Source organism: Elephas maximus, chromosome 3 (assembly GCF_024166365.1).
Source record: "Elephas maximus indicus isolate mEleMax1 chromosome 3, mEleMax1 primary haplotype, whole genome shotgun sequence".
NCBI classification, from domain to species: Eukaryota; Metazoa; Chordata; class Mammalia; order Proboscidea; family Elephantidae; genus Elephas; species Elephas maximus.
This window is the reverse complement of record NC_064821.1, coordinates 86,705,004-86,726,069: the sequence shown is the minus strand read 5'-3', so window position 1 is coordinate 86,726,069 and position 21,066 is coordinate 86,705,004. Positions and strand designations below refer to the sequence as shown.

Genomic DNA, 21,066 nt, shown 5'->3' with positions numbered 1-21,066 from the left:
TGCATGTAAAGCACTCGGAATAGTGCCTGACACATAGAAAACACTCAAAAGGTGTTAGCTATTATTATTACTATGTTCCAGCCTTTGCCCGTAGTCATTTCACTTGCAATAAAAAGACGGAATTTAAATGCATCTGATATGGTTAGTTTAAGGAGGATAGGAAGTCTCTGAGACTAAATAGGAGGAGGAGAACAGTTCCCCTGGGAAGTTGGAAGAATAACCCTGGAACTTGTTAATTAAGATCTTGTTAATGAATCTGCTTGTTAATGGTCTATTAAATAATCACACAATGAAGTTTACCGCACAAGTAAAGCCTTTATCAAACGTTTGCTCTTTCCAATCTTCCTGGCCCAGCTCTGACTTCTCAAGATCTTGCCTAAGGGGAAAGTCCTTCCAAATCCTTCCAAATCTGACACAACCCTCTCTGTCTTGTCATACTCTTGTAGAATATGGCTATTCTTGCGGCCTAGGAAAGGTTTCCAGGGCAGAAAGCCCTCTTGTCTTGATTCTGCGTGTCATTCCTTAGGCCAAGGCATGGTGCCTCTGAGCCAAAACACTTCCCTCCAGAAACAGGAATAGTCACTGGCCCTGGAAACTGAAAAATAAAGATGCTCTGAACTTTGCTGAGAAGACAGAGGATAAGTTCCTTTTAGTGGGGAATTTCAACTGAAATGTCACTGACACATACAGAAAGCCCACCAACCACAGCCACAAATAGTTTACAAAACTTTTGTCCCAAACCATCTAGGAAGATAATCTTGCAGCCAGCGTCAGGAAAAGCAGGCTCTTCAGGGGCCCAACTCTGAGGATGAAACGGCATGTAAGAGGGCTCCCTCTAGGTTGGACACTCAGGCATTCCATAAACTATTTTAGTCTCCTAAGACTATTTCACTCTTTTAGACAGACATGCTTGGAAGAGGATAAATTGTACTGTGTATGTGTGATATACATATTTATATATACATACACACACACATATATATTCTTGGCCAACACCATAATTCAAATGCATCAGTTCTTCCGTGTTCCTTATTCATTGTCCAGTTTTCCCACGCATATGAGGCGATTGAAAATACCAATGCTTGGGTCAGGCACACCTTAGTCCTCAGAGTGATATATATATATGGTATTGGTGAAGAATACTGAATATACCACAGACTGCCAGAAGAATGAACAAATCTGTCTTGGAAGAAATACAACCAAATGCTCCTAAGAAGTAAGGATGGCAAAGCTTTGTCTCACATACTTTGGATATGTTATCAGGAGGGACCAGTCCCCGGAGAAGGACATCATGCTTGGTAAAGTAGAGGGTCAGTGAAAAGAGGAAGACCCTCAGTGAGGTAGACTGACACAGTGGCCGCAAGAATGGGCTCAAACATAGCAACGATTGTGAGGATGGTGCAGGACTGAGCAGTGTTTAGGTCTGTTGTACATAGGGTCAGTATGAGTTAGAACTGATTCGACAGCACCTAACAACAACAATACATATATATGTAAGATACATTTATATGCATATCTATATAATATATATATACATATATATGCATAATTTGTTGTTGTAAATTGTCATCAAGTCAGCTCCTTAGAAGTGAGAATGGGGAGACTTCAGCTTGCTTACTTCGGACACATCATCAGGAAATACCAAACCGTAGAAAAGGACATCATATTTGGTAAAGTAAAGGGTCAGTGAAAATGAGGAAAACCCTCAATGAGATGGACTGACACAGCTGCCACAACAACAACGGACTCAAACATACCAATGATCATGAAGATGGCGCAGGACCGGGCAACTTTTCGTTGTGTTATACTAAGGTCACCATGAGTGAGAGCCGATGGCAACTAACAACAACAAAATATTATACACACACACACGTACATATATATCCAAAACAAAATACATTTATATATACATATATGTAACTTTTAGATTACAAAACACATTTGTGTTATCTTTTCTGATTCAACAACCCTGTAAGATAGGGCAAGGGTAGACAAGAAGATGGGGTCAGAGAAACTAAGCAACTTATCCAAATTTACCCAGCTAGTAAATGAAAAAACCAAAGCTTCTGATGGTGCCCTTCCCCTGTCACTGAGCTGTTCCCAACACCTATATTTCTAGCCATCACTTCCCACTTGTAGATCTGCCAGGGGGTGCCCAGCCCTGTAGTGGATTCTGGGCAGTCCTTCAGACTATGTCAAAGGGGGTAGACCAAGTCGGCAGTTCGTAGTGTAGCTTGGCAGAGGAAACAGAGATCCTGAGTTCATTTATCCTCACAACAAATATTTATTGAACCAGGTGCTACATGAGGAGACACACTGGAGAACAAGACAGACATGGGCCCGTGGGAAAGGGCCAATTAAGCAAATAATTACAATACCATTCAATGAGTGTTTACAGAAGGGAAAGTCTGTTGGGGAAAGACCACCGTTCCCAACTCCATAAGCAAGGTTGAGGAGGACATCACCAGTGTACGCGGGGGCTGGAGGCCACCTGAACCTCAGACCATGCCCCTATTCAAGGTTCTCTTACCCTTCTACCCACTGGCAGTTGCCCAGAAGGGTTAAAGTTTGAAGCAGAAAGCCAATCTGCAGGTGTTTGTGACTAATTCTGCCACTGAGAGGCTCCCCCCAACCCTCCAACCTTTACTTCTTCACAAATGAACATTTCATTGTGAGAAGTAAGCTTATGGGTTGGGGAAGTAGAGGGAGGAGCCTGGCAAAAATCCTCTCAGCAGGATCACAGCAGTGAGAAGACAAGCTGGCTGGAGCCCAACAAGCTCCAAAGTGCACACTGGCCTCCATCACATCTGGCTAAGCACCGCCAACCCCTCCGCTGGGCCACCTCATAATTGCAATATTGTACCAAGAAAGGGGAGGTCTGAGCATATGCAGTCAGCTGCTCAGCAATAATGGAAGAAAAGGAGAGCAATCCAAGGAGGAACAAGGGCAAACAGGGGGAATTAGAGGCAGTTGGACAGATCTTAACCATGACAGGAGACTGGGTAAGAAAAGTATTGGTTGTGAGCAGACCCTGTGTCTTCACTCTTACCGATCTCAGGCTCCTCTGTGGAATTCCATCCTCTTCTTTACTAGTCTACTCCTAGCTCCCCTCCTCCAAGGTCAAACTCATGTATGAAACCGTCCCTCTGCCACTCTCACCTTTGATCAGTGATTCATAAACTTTAAGTGGCACAGGAATCAACTGGGAGGATGCTTGCTAAATACATAGATTTTCAGGTCACATTCCCTGTGATTCTGGGAATCTGCATTATAAATAACATTCTCCACCCCACTGCCAATCCCTGCCCCCATCCTCCACGACCACTCCTCCACGACCACTCCTCCACGACCACCACCGTAAGTGATCATGAAGCACGCGGTTCCCAAATCACATTTTGAGAAATTCTGCCTTGGAGAGGACCCCTTCTCCTGAAATCCGAGAGCTCTTGCTGTCTGTTATTTCATATCATTTCTTTTTCATACACACATTCTAACTACTCACCTCAACCATAAGGCCCTCAAGGATAGGAAGTATTATCTCCTGCTTCTCTGATCCCCTGCAAACAGCACTGAGCACAGCTCTCTACACACAGGAGCTCAGGAAATGTTTGTGGATGTAGAGAGATGATGACGATAAGAGGCCAGGGGAAGGAAAACCACAGCAGGGATGGCGATGGCAGGGGCCCCTGCTGGAAGGAACTATATTTAGTATGCCTACATGTGCCAGGCTGGAACAACGGTTTGCTTTGCCTTCTATTTTTCCTTCCTCAATAGTCTTGGCACTGCATACCTAACCTCCCTCATGAAAGTCAAGCCTGAGCAATACACCTCCCACAGGAAACTTTGCCAAGAAACCTTGCCAAGGATCCCAGGTGTTATGTGGCTTACTTTAACAGCCAAGTGAGTACTCTCGGTCCAGAGACCTATCAGGTCTCCGTACAGGGTAAAGCATAAAGCTGAGCATGAACTTTAGCAAAAACATCAGGAACCTTAATTTGCTTCACTAAACATCAGCAGGTTAATGGTCTTCCTTCATTCACAAATATATTCCAAGTGTCTACTCTGTGCCAAACATGGTTCTGGGTGGTTAAGGCATCATATGTTATCAGAAAGTATCTTATACAGACTTATCTTTAGAAAGTTACTTTAAAAGCAAGACCCGGTATGATGCTGGGCTTCAGAACCACATAAACACCCGAGGGACATTCTGCAGAATGCCTCACTTTAAGATGCAGTGCTAAGAGATCTGAGGTCAGGTCTCAGGCCCTGGCAGGGAGAAATTCCATGCTCACTTTATTTTGAGCAACTCTGGGCAGCTCTAGAGTTCTTTCTGCTATTTTCTCAGATACTATACTTTGTCTAGAAAAGCAAGCCACCACACCTATCCCCTTTGTATAAGTAACTCTTCCTTGATTTTCAGGTATCAGCTTAAAGGTCAATTCTATTCCAGGCTCTTAGATAAGATTAGGTGCTCTTGCTTCTAATTCCGCGGCATTTTATACCTCCCCTATTATAGCCACTTCTCACAACGGCCTGCAATTGTTCCAACAACGCAGGGACTATAATCTCTCTTGCTCCTCATTGTATCCCCAGCACCTAGCACAGTGCCCGGCACAATGTCGTTGTTGTTGTTAGGTACCATTGAGTCGGTTCTGACTCATGGCAACCCTATGTACAACAGAACGAAACACTGCCTGGTCCTGCACCATCCTCACAATCGCTGTTATGCTTGAGTTCATGGTTGCAGCCACTGTGTCAATCCATCTTGTTGAGCGTCTTCCTCTTTTCGCTGATCCTCTAATTTACCAAGCATAATGTCTTTCTCCAGGGACTGAATCCTCCTGAAAACATGTCCAAAGTATGTGATGCAGTCTCCTGGCTTCTAAGGAGCACCCTGGTTGTACTTCTTCTGAGACAGATTTATTCGTTCTTTTGGCAGTCCATGGTATATTCAACATTCTCAGTCAACACCACAAGTCAAAAGTATCAATTCTTCTTCAGTTTTATTTATTCATCATCCAGATTTTGCATGCATATGAGACAAGTGAAAATACCTTGAAGGCTACGCTGCACCTGACCCAAGCCATGGCGTTTTCAATCGCTTCATATGCATGTGAAAGCTGGACGATGAATAAGGAAGACTGAACAAAAACTGATGCCTCTGATCTGTGGTGTTGACGAAGAACATTGAATGTAGCATGGACTCTCAGAAGAATGAACATGGCACAATGTAGGTACTCAGTAAATCCTGGTCGAGTGATTAAATGAATTAATGTGTGCATCAAACTATCTACCAACGATGGCAACTGAATCATGCCTCATGTACTTTGCCATAGTTTTATTCACCAAAAAATGTCACCAACAAACACCTAAGATGAAGTAGCACTATTCCTTCTATAGTACCACTATCTCACAGGGGTAAAACTGATGCTCACAAGAGCACCCCAATACAGACTCCAGGAGACACTTCCCATTACCAAAGACAGATGCAATGCTCCAAAATCAATATAATGTCACCTGAGAGCTATACTGACTATAAGCCACAATGCCAGCTCTGTCACAGGCTTGATGGTAAGGTCTCTTTCAAGTCACTCAGCGTCTCATAGGCTCAGTTTTATCACCTCTGACATGGAGAAGACACTAGGCACTTCAGCAGCAGGTACTTTCTTAAATAAAGAGCAAACTTCAATAAAAAGCTACCCATACCATGATGAGAAGTAGGAGGAAGGAGGATTTGTAATGAAGCATCTCTGCAGTTAGGAAAGGGTTAAGCCTACACTTCTGGGTTCTCTTACTTGTAAATCAGCCTTGACTGCTGCTCAGTCTGAATGAAGCCCCACCAGGTTGGCCTGTCAGGAAGGAAGCCCATGCGTCCAGACTTTTGTTGTTCTAAGGATTTTTTTTTTTAATTTTACTGTTCAGGAAGGAAGCTGAAGCCTAGGTCCTAGCTGCAGTCCTGCTGATTACTTACCCTTGCCTGTGCTCCTGCCTCTACCTCTCTACCTACCTTTCATACCCCACTCTTTCCTTTTCTAGAATCCCTTTTTACCCATGATTTTGGCATTAGGGCTTAAATCCCAGACTTACCCCCCTTCTTTAAAAACTGAAAATTAAGAATGTTCAGTATTTCTGCTCCTACCTCCCATACACTCCTGTGTCTGCAAGTGTGAAGGACTGGGGATGTGGAAAGTGGAGAAGTGGGTCCTCCATGATCTGGGAAGACATTTTGCCCTAAACTGTGGTCTGAAGCCCTTTCCTTTGATGGAGCCATGAAAGAATTGATAGGGATTGAGGTTTCAGATCATTGGTCACCAATTGCTATTTTTGCTGCATACATATGTGGATCCGAGACTTTTCAAATATGAGCTACTATATTTAAATAAAAGACCCAAATCCAAGGCCTTGGGGGGGGGGCGGTCAGTCTTTCCCACTCCCACCCTCCTACTCTCCACCTTCCCCCCTGACATGCAGAGTCATTCTCTGCGGGCCCCATGGGACTTTCTTTCTACAAAGAGAAAAACACTGAGTTTATTTGTGCACTGAGGGGAATGGACAGCCCTCCTTTACTCCTAGGAGAATGCACACAGACACTATGTAAGAGGCCAATCCCCGCCCAACCCTGCCCTCCCCTTCCCCTTGTTAATCCCTCCCCAGCAGTCCCCCCATCTCAGCCCTGCTGCTGTATTTCTCTCCTGACCTACAAGGCCCCTTCAAACCCTGTCCTAAGCCTCCCCCAAGCAGAAACAATCCATCATGCTGGGGGACTGTGACACACACAGATGGGGGAAGGTTCAGAGATTTGTCTCACATAAGCAAGAGGGTAAAAGTGTCCGTATAACTTAAAGTCTAAGGAACATACCAGAAACTCCGGGACTTTGAGTTCAAATGCTAATCAAATACCATTGCAGCAAATCTCATGCTATATACCCCAAATTGCTAACACACAAATTCTAACGGCCTATTTACGTCAAACAATATCTGATAATACAATATTGCAGAATAAGAAACTATCATGCGATGTGGATTCTCCAGCCTGGGCCACTACCTAGATATCTAACCCTAGTCAAGTCCTTTCTTCACTTGGAGACTCAGTTTCTCTAACTGTAATACTACCTTGCTTCTAAAAACTAAGAGAGAAAGAGGTCAGAGGGACACCAGGTCTCATCTTGGTGGATGGCTAATAATGGAGGGATATGAAGCAGCTGGCCATCATAGAAAAGAGCTTTTCAGCCTTTCTCCCTCCTTTCCCAATTGCCATAAGGCAGGAGTGTGTGTGAAAGGATCCTACATACATGTTAGTTGTTAATGACCCTGTGTTTGGCTATATCAGTGCTTCTAACAATGAAGATTATACCACCACATTGTCCTCAAAATGCTAATAGTCATTATGTATTGAACACTTAATATGTGTAAGGAACTGTTCTAAGCACCATCCATGTATTTATCTTACTCAGTCCCTCACAACAACCCTTTAGGCTTGCATAATTCCCATTTTACAGAGAATACATTAAGTGATTTGGTCAGGGTCCAGATTTAACTCCAGAGGCTGAACTTGTAGCTACTATGCTATACTGCCTCCCCACCTTTGATCTTGAAACACCTTCAAGTTGAGACCCAAAGGGGCAAACACCTCTTTCATTCCTTCAATAGGTTGTTTATTACGCCAGGCCACTCTGACTTCGTTTAAACAAAACCCCAAAAAGCAAGGTGAAATGAGAGCAACGCAGGATTTGCTGGTACTTAAATGGGAATCATATATCTGAAAATAAAGCAAAGGTCTCTTCAGGGCTAGTCCTTGTCCCCTTCCTACAGCTTTCTGACAGTCTCTGTTGCTCTAAGATGGATGTAAAGCTTTAAGTCTCAGCCGGCAAATGAATTTCGGTAGAAAAAGACAACTATCGTCTGGTGAGTCACACTCTGGATTACAAACCAAAACCAAACCCACTGTCATTGAGTTAATTCCGACTCACAGAGACCCTATAGGATAGAGTAGAACCGCCCCATTGGGTTTCCAGTGCTGTAATTATTTATGGAAGCAGATTGGCACATCTTTCTCCCCAGAAGTGGCTGGTGGGTTCGAACCATTGACCTTTCTGTTAGCAGTCAAGCACTTTAACCACTAAGCCACCAGGGCTCCCACTCTGGCTTACGGGGCTTATTTGTAATGAGACTGTACCAAACAGTTCCTTCTATACACGTGTACCTCTGCCTGGACTTTGCTAAAGCTCCATATCTGCTGAACAAAATGTACTAGGCGCAGCACCATGTCTCCCCTCAAAAAGACAACTTTCATTTTCTCTAGGTCATCTTCAATGAGAACATATTCCACTGAGAAAACTGACGGACAAATGTCTGAATTGCCAGATGGTTATATGTGGTTGCAAAACCCTCACATCACTTCTCTGTTTCCAGCTTCAGCCAGGACCTAGGTAGGAACTTTCTTCCTAAAACACACACCGAAAGCAGATCCGTATTTGTGGACTCCACGATAGGGAACGTGAAGCCGTGGGAAAACATTTGGGAACAGGACAGACTCCATTCTCAGGCTTCTAGAGGGTTAGGAGAAAAGCAAACTTTAAATTATTTTTTAAGTTATAAAAGATTTTTTAGTACCCCCAAATAATCAACAAAAAAAGACTATATTTGAGGGAGGTAATTTCACATATCTCTTGAAAAACTCCCAACTACCTTTGTCACTATGAAACCTGAAGGCACAAATAAATTCTTCCTTTCTTACCTCCAACCTCTGTCTTTGGTAGAGCAGAGTCTTACAGATACTGTTCAGTGCAATGCTGAAGAGTGGCAAATTGATGAAAACTTAAAGATTATAACCACTACTATCAATTTATTCAATACTTAAGTAACACTTGGTGATTGGCACCAATGCAGGGAAAACAAAACTAACATAAGTAAGGTAATAGAAAAGTCCAGTCCACTGTGGTAAGACCAGAGGGGAATGAGTCTTGTTTACTTAATATCTACCAAGTTTACTGATTCATACCACAGGCTATCATTTCTCCTAAACCCACAGTCCCAGTCCAGGACTTTTTCCTTGAAAAGGCATAAGAGGGAGACTGTTGGCTGTTGTTGGGTGCCATCAAGCTGATTAAACTCACAGCAACTCTATAGGACAGAATACAACTGCCCCATAGAGTTTCCAAGGCCACAGTCTTTGGACGCAGACTGCCACTTCTTTCTCCCACAGAGCTGCTGGTGGGTCTAACCACTGGTGGGTTCAAACCCATTGACCTTTCAGTTAGCAGCCAGGCACTTAACTACTGTGCTACAAGGTCTCCTTAAGAGAGTGACAAAGTAGGTTAAAAATTTTTTTTTTTTTTTTTGCAGAAAACTCTCCTTCTTGCCCCAGAGAAAGAGATATTTACAAATTCCCATCCTGTGACACAGACTTTAAGGTTACACAGGATAGAAACACAGTCTGTTCAACTACAAAAGCCACAACCTAAATGGCATTAAAAAAAATTTTTTTTTAAGGCATTTTAGCTGCTATGCAGCAATAAATTATCTGTAAGTCTGCAGTTCATTTCTCTGTAAAAGGGGAAAAATGGTGCTGGGAAATGCTCTTAACTGTTGTAAGACAATATTTAAGTCCAAAAATTGTTATTTTGGGTGTTAAAATCATGTGGATTTTAAAATAAAGTGTATCATCACCCCAAATCCCAAGTATTTATAAAGAGTTCATTTCAACATGTGCTCTGATACTTATTAGCCAGACGGATGTGGTTACTAAGAATGAAAAAATTAGAAAAACCATTATAAAATATAAGTCTATTAAATGTACTCTCACTCTAAATCCCAAGTATTTACCAAGAACACATTTCAATGTGTGTAGATATTTATTAACCAGATGGATGTAGTTAATAAGGGTTAAAAATAAGAAAAACCAATATAAAAATATAATTCTATTTTCAGTTTCCGCTTCCCTTCCTAATGAGGAAGAGGGGTGGGGAGGGAGGGCAACTTTTGTTATTTGGATACAATGTGTGTGTTTTTTCTTTTCAAACAAAAAAGGGCCACCAAATAATCAACCTGGGGCCGTGGACCGGAAGGCAGCCCCGGAAAACTTCCCGTGGGAAGAGTTCCAGAAATTGCCAGGACTTTAATGAGCCCCGCTGTGCTGCCTGCGCGCCTCGCACCGTCAGAGATGACCACGACTCGCCTCGCCCGAATACCAGCAATCCTGCCGATGCACGAACCCCAGGACTTCGGAAGCATTCCCCCAAACATTCTACAGGTTCAAAAAGCAAGACGGCACTTCGAACCTAAAGGACAAACCTCGAAGTCCTCGAGTACCGAAGAAAAAACTCGAGCCAGATGGGCGTTCACATGTGCCCGCCCCCCCCATCTGCACGCCTTGGCTCCCCTCCCCTCCCCATCTCGCCCCCCCAACCCCCTCCCGCTCAGTGGTCACCTCCAGGCCCGCGTGGCGGCCCCCTCGCTCCCCCACGCGCCCACTGGACCTCCGCCCCGTCCCCCATGTCCCCAACACCCACATGGGCGTGCCCCTAACACCAACTGCCCGGCCCCCTCGCCCCTATCCCCCCACTTTCTCCTCTTCTCAGACGACCAACAGGAAACCGACCAGGACTCGGTTCTTAGGGAGACTTGGGGGTGCGGGACGGTGGCGGGGTGCGGGTGGGAGGGGCGAGGCCGGACGTCGGGCGCTGGCGGAGGCGGGCGCGGGGCTCGCCGGCCCTCGGGGCAGCGCCCGGGGCTCTCCAGCAGCCTCCGGGTCCGGCCGAGCGGCGGCGAGGTCACCAACATTTCTGAAACCACTAAGGAGTCATCTCCGTGGTCGGGGCTGGGGGCTTCTTTTCAAGTGACAGAACGGTACCCCCTCTGCGAGCCGTCCTCCCCCCGGCCACCCTCGCGCCTCTCCGCGCCTCCTCCCCCAAACGATCAATTACCAGCCACCCTTCTGCCGGGAGCGGCGAGGGGCTGGCTGGCGGCCGCGAGGAAGCGGCGGCCCGGATCACTTCTGCATGACAATTGATGGGAGGGAGGGCGCGAGGCGAGGAGGGAGGACGGCTGCAGTGTCCGTTTTCTCACCATGGTGATTAGGCATTCCGGCCGTGCGAGGAGGCAGCCGCCGAACAGAGCGGCGCGGCGTGGAGCGAGGAGAGGGGAAGGGAGCGAGAGCAAGACCCGCCGCCGAGCGGGCGGGCGGGCGAGCCGCGCGCGGAACCAAGCCAGGCCAGATGGCTCTGCAGCCATCAGGGACTGCTCCCGTCCAGCCCGGCCCCACTTTAGCTGTGCAAACATTTCTTTATCCCAACAAGACAATTAAACCCAGAAGCATGAAAAGGAGTCTCCACGACTGTGTTGGGAGTGAACAACCAGAAACAACCACACACATCACAGGAGTTCTTGTCCCCGAGAGAGGAGGAGGAGAAAAAAAGGCGCCAGGAGAACCTCGGGAGCAGCTGAGCGAGATCAGGCTAGGTCTGGGCAATCAGTAGACGGGGCCATCTAACCCATCTTGTCTGGTGATTTGCTGACCCTTCACAGACAGCCGTCATCCACCCCAGCTATAATCCAGAGGTTGATCCATAGGACGTGGGAACTGCCCCAAACATTCTCCCCAGCAAGAGCAATTCTCCTGACAGCCAGACTCTAGGTTCTGCCCATCCCAGTCCCAGAGCCCATGGGAAGTACCTCCCACAACCACCCCCATGATGCCAGCCGCCTGTCAGAATCTCAGTCTGCCCTGGGCCTATGTGGACTCAGCTGATCTGATTCTTAGGACTTAGGGTCTTAAGTGACACAGCCCTTTATACAGATACATCTCAGAGTACAAAATATCATCTCTTGGCCAGGGCATTTGAGACCTTGGAATGACTTTTCGAATATATCAAAGATGAAAGCAAGGCACAACATCCAGGAGCTGCTTCAAGCCTCCAGGTTTCCTGTCTACCTGTGAAGCTTCCTGGCCACCAAGCAAAGCCACTAGGATCAGTGCCTGGTGCCCATCCCTGAGGTGAGCCAGACAGCAGGACCGGTCATCGCTCCACCAGCCAGTTCTGTCCCTCCCAGCCCGCAGGTGAGCATATGTACTAACCACCTGCAACTTGGGTTGAATGGATAAATGGGCAAGGAGGCCAAAGACCATGTCACCATGCGGCACTCTGGGCACAGGGGTGGCCTAAAGAAAACTATCAGGAAATACACACAATAGGCCCAGAGCCCTAAGGGGGTAATAAATGTATAGATTCTAGGACAAGGCAGCAGACAATACTTATCTTCCCTTTTGTTGTAAAGTTTCATTAATGAGGAAATGTTTATTTTTAAAGCCCTGGGAAACATATCCATAGACACTTCATTTTAAGACACACGTGGACTGTTCGTAATTGGCCTATAAATTTTCACATCATTTCCCTGGACAAGAAGCCTTGGAGTGACAATAAACAGGAGTTACCTCAGTCCCCTTCCTGGGGGAATTATGCATCCTCCATGAACAGCTTCTCACAAAACACTCCTCCCATTTTCCTGGGCAAATAAGTCAGTCTTGTAAAGGCATCTTTTTTCCATAGAGCCCAACACCTACCTCAGGAATCACCTGTGATGCCAGGTGGGTGAACAGGCAAGCCAACTGGAATCATCTACTAGGAGAGACAATACTTAACCCAAATATATTGCTTTCTACAAAAGAATGCATTTTTAATCACAGAAGAAATCCATAGTCCTGCCGATCAAAATCCAGACTTAAGGAAAGAACACTCGTGTGCATTACACCATGTCTCCAGGCCCCTCTTTCAGATGCTCTCACATGAAGATGTATCTGTAGATGGATGCAGCGTGTGAGCAGGGTGGCTGCAACAGTAAACACTGTCAGTATTTCCATTGTAAAACTGAGTTGTCAATGACCTAAAACTCAGTCATAAAAGTTCTTCTCTAAGTGGGACACACACACACACACACACACACACCCCAAAAGCTAAACACTTATTTAGAGGTTTTACTGTTGCATTTAACTGAAACTTTTTTTTACATTTTATGAAAAACTATATATATAATGAGAACTGAAAAAACGAGTCAACCATACCAAAAAAAAACTAAATTTATAAAAGAATAAAAAACTAAAATATACATGGTTAATTCTGGCAGTCAGGGCAAAAGCCACTGTGTCCTATGACTTTGCTTTTTTGAACACTTTCTATCCTGTCTCTGCTCATCTCCCCATCCCCCCTCACTGCCCCATCTGCCCCTCAAGCTCTCCCTAAGGAAGCGGTCTTGTATACTGTCACTCGATTATCTGAGAAATATTACTTATTTCAAAACGGTTCTGTAGGGAGGACCTGAAAGGCTTCTAGTGGGAATAATCAGGCCTTCTAACGGCCCTTAAATATGTATTTACATAAAACAGACCATAAATATTCCGACACACGTCGGCATATGACAGGAGCCAAGAAAGCTGCCGCAGACTTTGTCACCGTGCCTCTCCCACCCTTCCCTACAGAAAAATGTTTCTCTTGCTTTCCAAAAACTCCAAATCAAAAGCACAAGTGCTGACCAGTACAACCCTGTGAAGGCTGTAGCAGCACTGTAGCAGCACCTAAGGAAAGCAAAGGAGAAAGGAGCACAAATCCAGGGTTTCCAGAGGGTCACATTCTCCTCTTCACTTTGCACCTTTGTTTCTTGTTAAAGATTAGTCACAAATGCAACTCTAGATAATAATGTGGGTGTGCCAACATCATACGCTCACAGACACTCCTCTAGGTTTCATGTTTGTGTAAGAGAAAAAAAAGAGCACAAAGTACTCTAAAAAGGAAGAATATTTTAAAGGGGGAAAGGGCTCCGATTTATATAACGCTACAATTTGAAATAAAGAAGTTTCCCCACCCTTCTGATCAGGATCTCATTAACTTCAAGGTCAGAATTCCATTTCACTTTGGGAGACAGACTCATTTAATTTTTCTCCACCCAGGCGTATTCCTGTGTGAGGGATCCATCTCCACAGGGGATGGCACCACCACACAATACAAACCAGGCAAACAGAAGAGTTATGGCTTTGACACTCGGAGGGGAATGGATATCCACATCTATTGAGTTCTGACTTGACTAACAAGCCTCCTCCTGCTCTGGGGGTCTGATACAGGTAAAAAAGATAGAAAATGGAGACACGCTGGATTTGTTAGGTGAGAAGAAAGGAATCTTGATCTCCAGATGGTACTTTGTGGCACGTGAATTTGGACAGAATTTTATTTTCAGTTTGTATTTGGAGGAAAAAATTGGGGGGCAGAGTTGGTCACACCCTAACCCAGGGCCACTTTAACCAGAGGTCAGATTACAGCTGGCCTTGATTACTTTGCACGTCACTGGACAAATGAAAGCTAAAATAAAAGAAAACAGACCGACACAAGGCCAATAATATATGTTCAGCAGGGATCTCCAAAAGACAGGATCATAACCCACACAAGCCGGCCTTACAGACAGTGAAAAGGTGAAAGAGGAGCTAAAGGAAAAGTGAGCGAGCAACACCAGCAGTTGTGCTGTCAGATAGCAGCCTTCTCCCTTAAGTGGGGAGGTCTCGGGGCTTACAGAGGCTGACATTAAAGACACACTTGCAACATATTTCAAAACCAAAGAGTGATGGATTTACAAGGCAGGTTGATTTTATGATGACTTTTATTGAAAAGGTACGCTGGGTTTAGGCAGATGCCTTTTAGCGCAGAAAAGTTAACACAGTGCCTAATTCAAGGAGACAGCCTGAGGAAGCAGTGCCGACAGGGGAGAAAGCTGCAATGTCTCTATTACTCTCTCCGGCACCATAAAGAGAAGAGAAAAAAATGGTATTCGTGTGGTTATAGAGAGGACAGGAGCACAAAAAATAAAGAGGGGCAAGCAAACCTCAGATGTAGTTTTCTTAAGAAAATAAAATGAAGCAAGCCTTAGAACAAAAGGTTGGTGGAAAAACACCCTCAGTTCATAAATTCCCACCAGGCTTGAAGAATACTGCTCTGTCTACCCACAGCCCAAAAGCTTCAAAAATATAATTATTTTCTGGTTATATTAGAGGAGAACATTGCAGGGTCCCACACTCCTAGTCTGCAAGTCCCATATGAAGGCTTAGTCGCAACTATTAATGAGTGTACCAGCACCCAACAAGGCACTTGGAGAACATGAGAAAAGCTGTTCCATAAGCAGAAATTAATAATAGTTGTGAACATCAAATATGGAGCAGTCACAGATCAACCATGGCTAGTTCTAAAAGTGAGCCTCAGGGTACGCATCTAGCGAACCTGTTAAATCCCAAGAGAAGTCGGCTTTCTAGCCTTGCGATCCTAAGGAAAACACAGCTGTTTGAAATGCTTTATGGTGATTGACGACACCTTTGTCCTTCTCTGAAAAACAGCCTGATGTGGACAAGGGTTGAGAGTTGTGAAAATAAAATCACATGGAGTCAGCCTGATGTGATACAATGGAAAAGCTAAAAAAATAATACCGAGATCAGAGAAACATAATGAGGATAACAAAGAAAGGAGGGATGAACCAGTTGCTTCAGACCCCCCAAATTCTCTAGGAACCTATACTCTCTAATGAAATGATATCACTCAAGTACACACATGACACCCTTTTTCATTCCAGAGTCCCCAGAGAATAAGCCAACCATGCCCGTGGAGCTCTGAGGCCAGCTTGCCTCTGGCTACCTTCAGAAAAACATTTCCTGCAAGAAATATCAATGCTCATTGACGAGAGACAAATAAATGTTAGCACTCCACAGCTGTTGAAAGAAAGGTAGTAGTTGGCCCTTCCTATTACTGGGCGCATGAAAAATGCCATCGACCTGTTGAACAGTCCTGCAATGCAGGACTTACTAGGGGAAGGGGAGGGCATGCACCAAGTACTTACATCTGTCATTCCGATCTTCTGGGCTAGATGAGGCTTCCCGATCAGAAATGAGGCCAGAGACAGCAAAAATCTTCTTCCCAGTGTCGTCAACCTTAAGTGAACCGGGGGAGCTAGATGGCAGCTGTGTCCCAAAGTCATATTCCTTGCCATCTGCATCTGAGAAGCGCAAGTGGGGAGACTCTGTGTCATGGCAGTTCTTAAGTCGTTTGGCCGGTGTGAAGGCGGACTGATAGCTCTCCCGATCCTCAGTGGAAGCAAAGGGACGGAAAGCCCCCACGCCACTATGATTCAGCATACTTATTGGGGTGCAATCTAGGTTTGGGGGTGCAAACTGAGGGTGGAGGTGTAGTAACGAAGGGGGAAAATCACGGTTGGCAAAAGTGCCTGGCACCCCACCCTGCCGGTGGTACATAGAGGCAAAGGTGTAGGAACCGTTGGTAAATGGAATGTGCACATCCTTGTCTACTGAGACAGGTACACCGAAGGGTCGTGGCTGCTGACAAGGGATGGAAGCATCACGGCTGGCCTCAGCCGTGGACGCCAGGACCATCAGTGCTGGGGATGCCAGAGGGTTGGGAAGGTAGGATGAATTCTCCATCTTGAAGGCTGCCCGGTGTAAGTCCATCGGAGTGTCTTTCTATGGCCGGTGTCAGACAAAAAACAGTCTTCCCTGGGAGGGAGGCCAAGCAGCACCTTGGATTGGGGCAGGGAATATTACTGGGGAATCATCCCCTTCTAAGACCTGTGGAAACAGCAAAGAGAAAAAGAGGAGGGAGGACAGTCAGGGGGAGGAAAATAAGGGAAACTCCAAGTGATAGAAACACTATCCTTCTGGTTTACAGATGCCTGAGCAAGAGACACCACAGGCTTTAGGAGCCAGTGGGCAGCAGCATCAGACCATTTTCATTCAGGAAAATCAATAGACAACTTACTGTGATGTACGCGTAGCTGACTTTGGTCCTTACACGTTCCGGGTGAAATGCGCCTGAGCCCAGCAAAGGAAAAAAAATCATAAAACCTCCAAATACAATATTCCCTGAGCAAATGAGCTTTGGAAGGCCAAGTCACCCAGTAGATTAGGAGTGGTCTATATTTTGAAGGGCTTCCACCCGGATACACCTGTCATGGCAGGCTGAGGTTCAAACAGAGACCAAGTGCTACCTGTGTGATCCCCCACATACACATTCTCTCTCCATCCTCTCTGACAATACCCTGATACTGAAAAATCCCTAGATCAAGCACATGTAGACCACATACATCTGTACATACGCGTTTACAAACTGTCCCTGTGGATAAATCATGCACATTGGCACCTATATGAACACGCCTTCACGTATCATCTATGACTGTTTCCTGAACTGCTAAGTGAAACAACATTATTTTTGATGCACACCCCTCTCTAATCACGCAGGCTTTCTATTTTCCCTTTCTGAGAAGGAACAAAACCTTCATCAATAAAATGCCTGGCGTCTCTGACAATATTTAAAAACATAATGGGTGCCTTTGGCATATGCTCTCAAGAAGCGTCTGTCTTCCAGGGGCAGCAAAGAACAGGATCCGTAATTTTAGTTATGAATGCACTCACTCCTAAGTAGATTTGTAAACTGCCTTTGAATTTGCCATTAACATTTAGAGTAAAATGTTAACAAAATTTCTGACTTATTTTGCTCTGCTTATTGGCCCAGGCAGAGTTGATGTCCAATAAAGGCCCCCAGAACAAATTGGAGTTCAGAGAGACTTCTTTCAATTTCCATTTAAATTAAGTTGTACATTTTCATAGTCACCGATTCTGCTTCAAAATTTATTTTGGGGTGGGCGTTGAGGGAAGGGGATATACATCAAATAAAATGAATACTAGGACTTACTTAAATACACTTAATGGAAACTTGAGGAAACTCAAAGTGCAACCAAAAATCACCATCTGCTACAAACTGTAAACTTCAAATTGAGTGTTATATCTAAAATAAAATGTACCCATTTACCCCTCTTCCCCCAAAAAATATAACCCACCTATATAATGGTGTAGCTTTGGTATTTCCTCAAACAGAGAAACCTCAGTTAAACTGTAGACCAATCCTCCTGGCTTTAATGCACTGCAAAGAGAGTATTTCCTTCTCCCATCCTGTAGCAGACGTGTCAATGACTATTATTAATTGGGAAGATGAGTGGACACCATCAGACTGCTTCCTCATTTGGCATCTTTCCTTATAGACATCATTGCTAAATTACCAGATTATGTATCTCACATTAACGGATTTTTCTCTCTTCCAAATTTTAAATAACGTTCCTGTCAAGTTATAGCAGTGCAGGGAATGATCTGCCAAGGACAGCCAGTGAGCCTGACAAGTCTGGGAATCCTGTTCTTGGCTGTTTTCAAGTCAGATTAATGGTCATACAACATGGAAGCTCTGAGAGTGGGTCTAGTGCTGTTCCAAGGGCTCCAAGCAGCACTTCACGAGAGAAATAACTACTTGTCTATCAACAAGCAATATTATATGAGACAAGCTGGAGAAAAGGGCACACACAATACATGGGTGGGGGGTACTTCCTCCCCAAATAACCATCACGCAGAGAATTCTATTTCTATTTTTACTTCCTAGATCGCCTCATTATGTTAAATGGGTTTCATAAATTAGTAATCTGGCGACAGCACCGGACACTCCAGAACACAGTGAATCACTCAAACCTAGTTATTCATTTGAAAACTTCATTACACTGAAAATAAATCAACAATATTTTTCCAGGCCACATCTCTTTTACTCCACCGTGTGGGTGTTGGTCTTGTGGGGGGGGGGGGTTGTGCTTTTTTTTTTTCTTTTCCCTTTTCTTTCATACCCCCTCCTCACATTAACAACATATACAGATGAGGCTTCAGCAGACCACAGTCATTATGAAAATCTATAGTTAATATACTCCCAATGTCAAAATGTCATGGGTTTAAACACAGAACCCAAAATAAGAAAACTAACTGACCCTCTTAATTAAAAAAATATGGATTGTAAGATAATCAGCTTGATGGAGCATTTGGGTGACTGTAAAGAACCGGGGAAAGGGAAAGTAAGTAACTGTTACTTTTCTGCCTCTATGCTGATTTTTTTTAATTTAGCACTTCGTGCAAATCCAGATTAAAATAACTCCAGCTATTGATCCGAGCAGTGGAATTGACATTAATTTTAGTTCACTTCTCACTTTGCAAAGGGATCAATAGGAAGTAATAACAGCTGACATCCCCGCTGAAAGGAGGAGAAAGAAGGGCTGAAGACAGAAATCGAAAAGCAACCAAATAAATCATCAGCTACTTTTCCACGGCATCAGACAAACTCCAAACAGATTGCAAAAAGTCTTTGTTGAATTAACTAAACAAGGAGGAGGGATCAATCCACGAAGCTAAATAAATTGTCTGGCAGGCAGTGAGGTTGGACGGAGGGACCAACAAATATTGAGTTTTTAAAATTTCAAATCCTTGGCGTGACGGGTTTGGTTGAGTTCTGTATGTGTGGGAGTTTGTTAAATCACACACCCGACCTTGGTCTAAAGTGATTACGAAACGCCAGCTAACTGATAATTAGTGAGATTACTAATTGCGTTGGTTAAACATGCCAGAACCAAAACAAATGAAAGGAAGAGGCCGGCGTTTGGAACGTGAAAATGTCTGAGGCTAGGCTGATGCGCAGCGCTCCGCGGTCTCCGGCGCGAACTAGCCACTTTTCACACAGAAAAACCGAAAGCCGAAGAGAAAGTCTCAAAGAGTGGGCAATTTCCCACCCCGGGCTCTGCCCATCCTTGTCCAGGGTCTGGGCTTCCTGACCCCGCGCCCGGGATCAGCGTAGGAGGAAGCGGTGGTGTAGCAGCTGGGAGCCAAAGCCACTTGCAAATGACTGCCACAAAGAAAGCTGCAAAGCGCTCTTTCCCGGAGCCCGAGCTCAGGGAGCCCACCAAACTACGACTCTTCTGGCAATTAAAACGCACACACAACACTCCTCTGCTTATTACAACAGGTGACATTTTTGTGGTCTGAACCGTTTCCAAAAGCCAGGAATTAAAATAATAGAACAAATTAAACGATATTTTTCCTTTGCATAAATAAACTTAAAAAAAATTAACAGCCAACTTAAAAAGCGAAGAACAATGGGAAATGGGGCCAGGGTAAAGGGCGGGGGGGAGGTTTTGAAGAAAGCAGGAAAGAATTTTTTTTTTAGTTCACAGACTTCACTTGAAGAGAATTCCCGCACACCAAATGCCCAAGGGGTATTTGGAAGCACCGCTCTAACAGAAATCTTAACACCACTTGGGAGAGCTCAGAGAGCTTAGAGCTAATACGTTCCCGGGCTGGGGCCCGACGCCTGCCGTTCAGACATGGCCGAGTATCGGTCCCAGATTTGGACCCGGATCCAGCCCGGCTTGGACAAGGGGTGCGAATAGTAGACAGCCCGGCCCGTCCGAGAGTGCGGGGCCACGGGGCCGCTCGCTCAGCGAGCGGGTGCAAAATTCAGCCGGGAAGGGTCTGAACCCGGAGAAACCAACTCTTTAGGGAAAACGGGGGAAGGAGCAGTGAAGGCGAAACATAATGAACTTGGGGCCAACACAGAGCCAAACCCACCACGCCTTGCTCTGACTTCGTCCTCCAGTTCTACGTTGCCTTGCACAAAGAATACTTTCGCTCCCCAAAAACCTCCGCATGAAACAATTTGCCTGTAACTTTGGAGAACGGAGGCGCCCACCGGGCAAGAGCCGACACGTGCGAGGGGCACTCGGTCAGCAGCCGGGAAGGGCCAGCGGGGCAGGGGTTCGGAGAAGCCTGCCTTCACCCAAAGTCCACGAACCTCAGACGCCGAAAAGCCCCGCCCTGCAGGTCACCGGGGTCCCGCCGCCGCGCGCCAACACTTTCCGCGGGCAGCCACCGGGCTCCTCCACTCCCGCTCTCCTGCAAAAGCTGGCTGGCCCCGGCTGCCCGGCCCTCCCCCTTCCCAGACTGCTGACCTGAGGCGCGTAGGGAGGGCTCTATAGCCCGCGCGGCGGCCACCCGGCCGCCACACCCGGGGCGGCTCGCAGAACAGGTGTGTGTCCCCGCTCGCTCCGCGCTCGGGCCCGGCCCATCGTTCGCCAGCGCCGAGGCGCCGCCCTGTACTCGGCCTTCTCCCGCCTTGCCCCGGAGCGCAGCGAGGGAACTCACACCAATCTTGCCCGGTACCCGCGAGC

General features: G+C 45.7%; 1 protein-coding gene across 4 annotated transcripts in view; it reads right to left on the bottom strand.

The window, feature by feature from the left end:
• RNF220 (ring finger protein 220) overlaps positions 1–20,707 on the bottom strand; it is a 280,229-nt gene extending 259,522 nt beyond the window's left edge. For 2 of the 4 annotated variants that reach the window (XM_049879077.1, XM_049879080.1), the window contains exons 1-2: positions 20,691–20,707; positions 15,868–16,609 (exon numbers count right to left, since the gene is read on the bottom strand). In XM_049879077.1, the coding sequence (XP_049735034.1) occupies positions 15,868–16,492 (625 nt within the window). In that variant the 5' untranslated portion in view covers positions 16,493–16,609; positions 20,691–20,707. The remainder of the gene's footprint in view (positions 1–15,867; positions 16,610–20,690) is intronic. The other 2 variants (XM_049879079.1, XM_049879081.1) reach the window with 1 other exon arrangement.
• Positions 20,708–21,066: the final 359 nt, after the last annotated feature.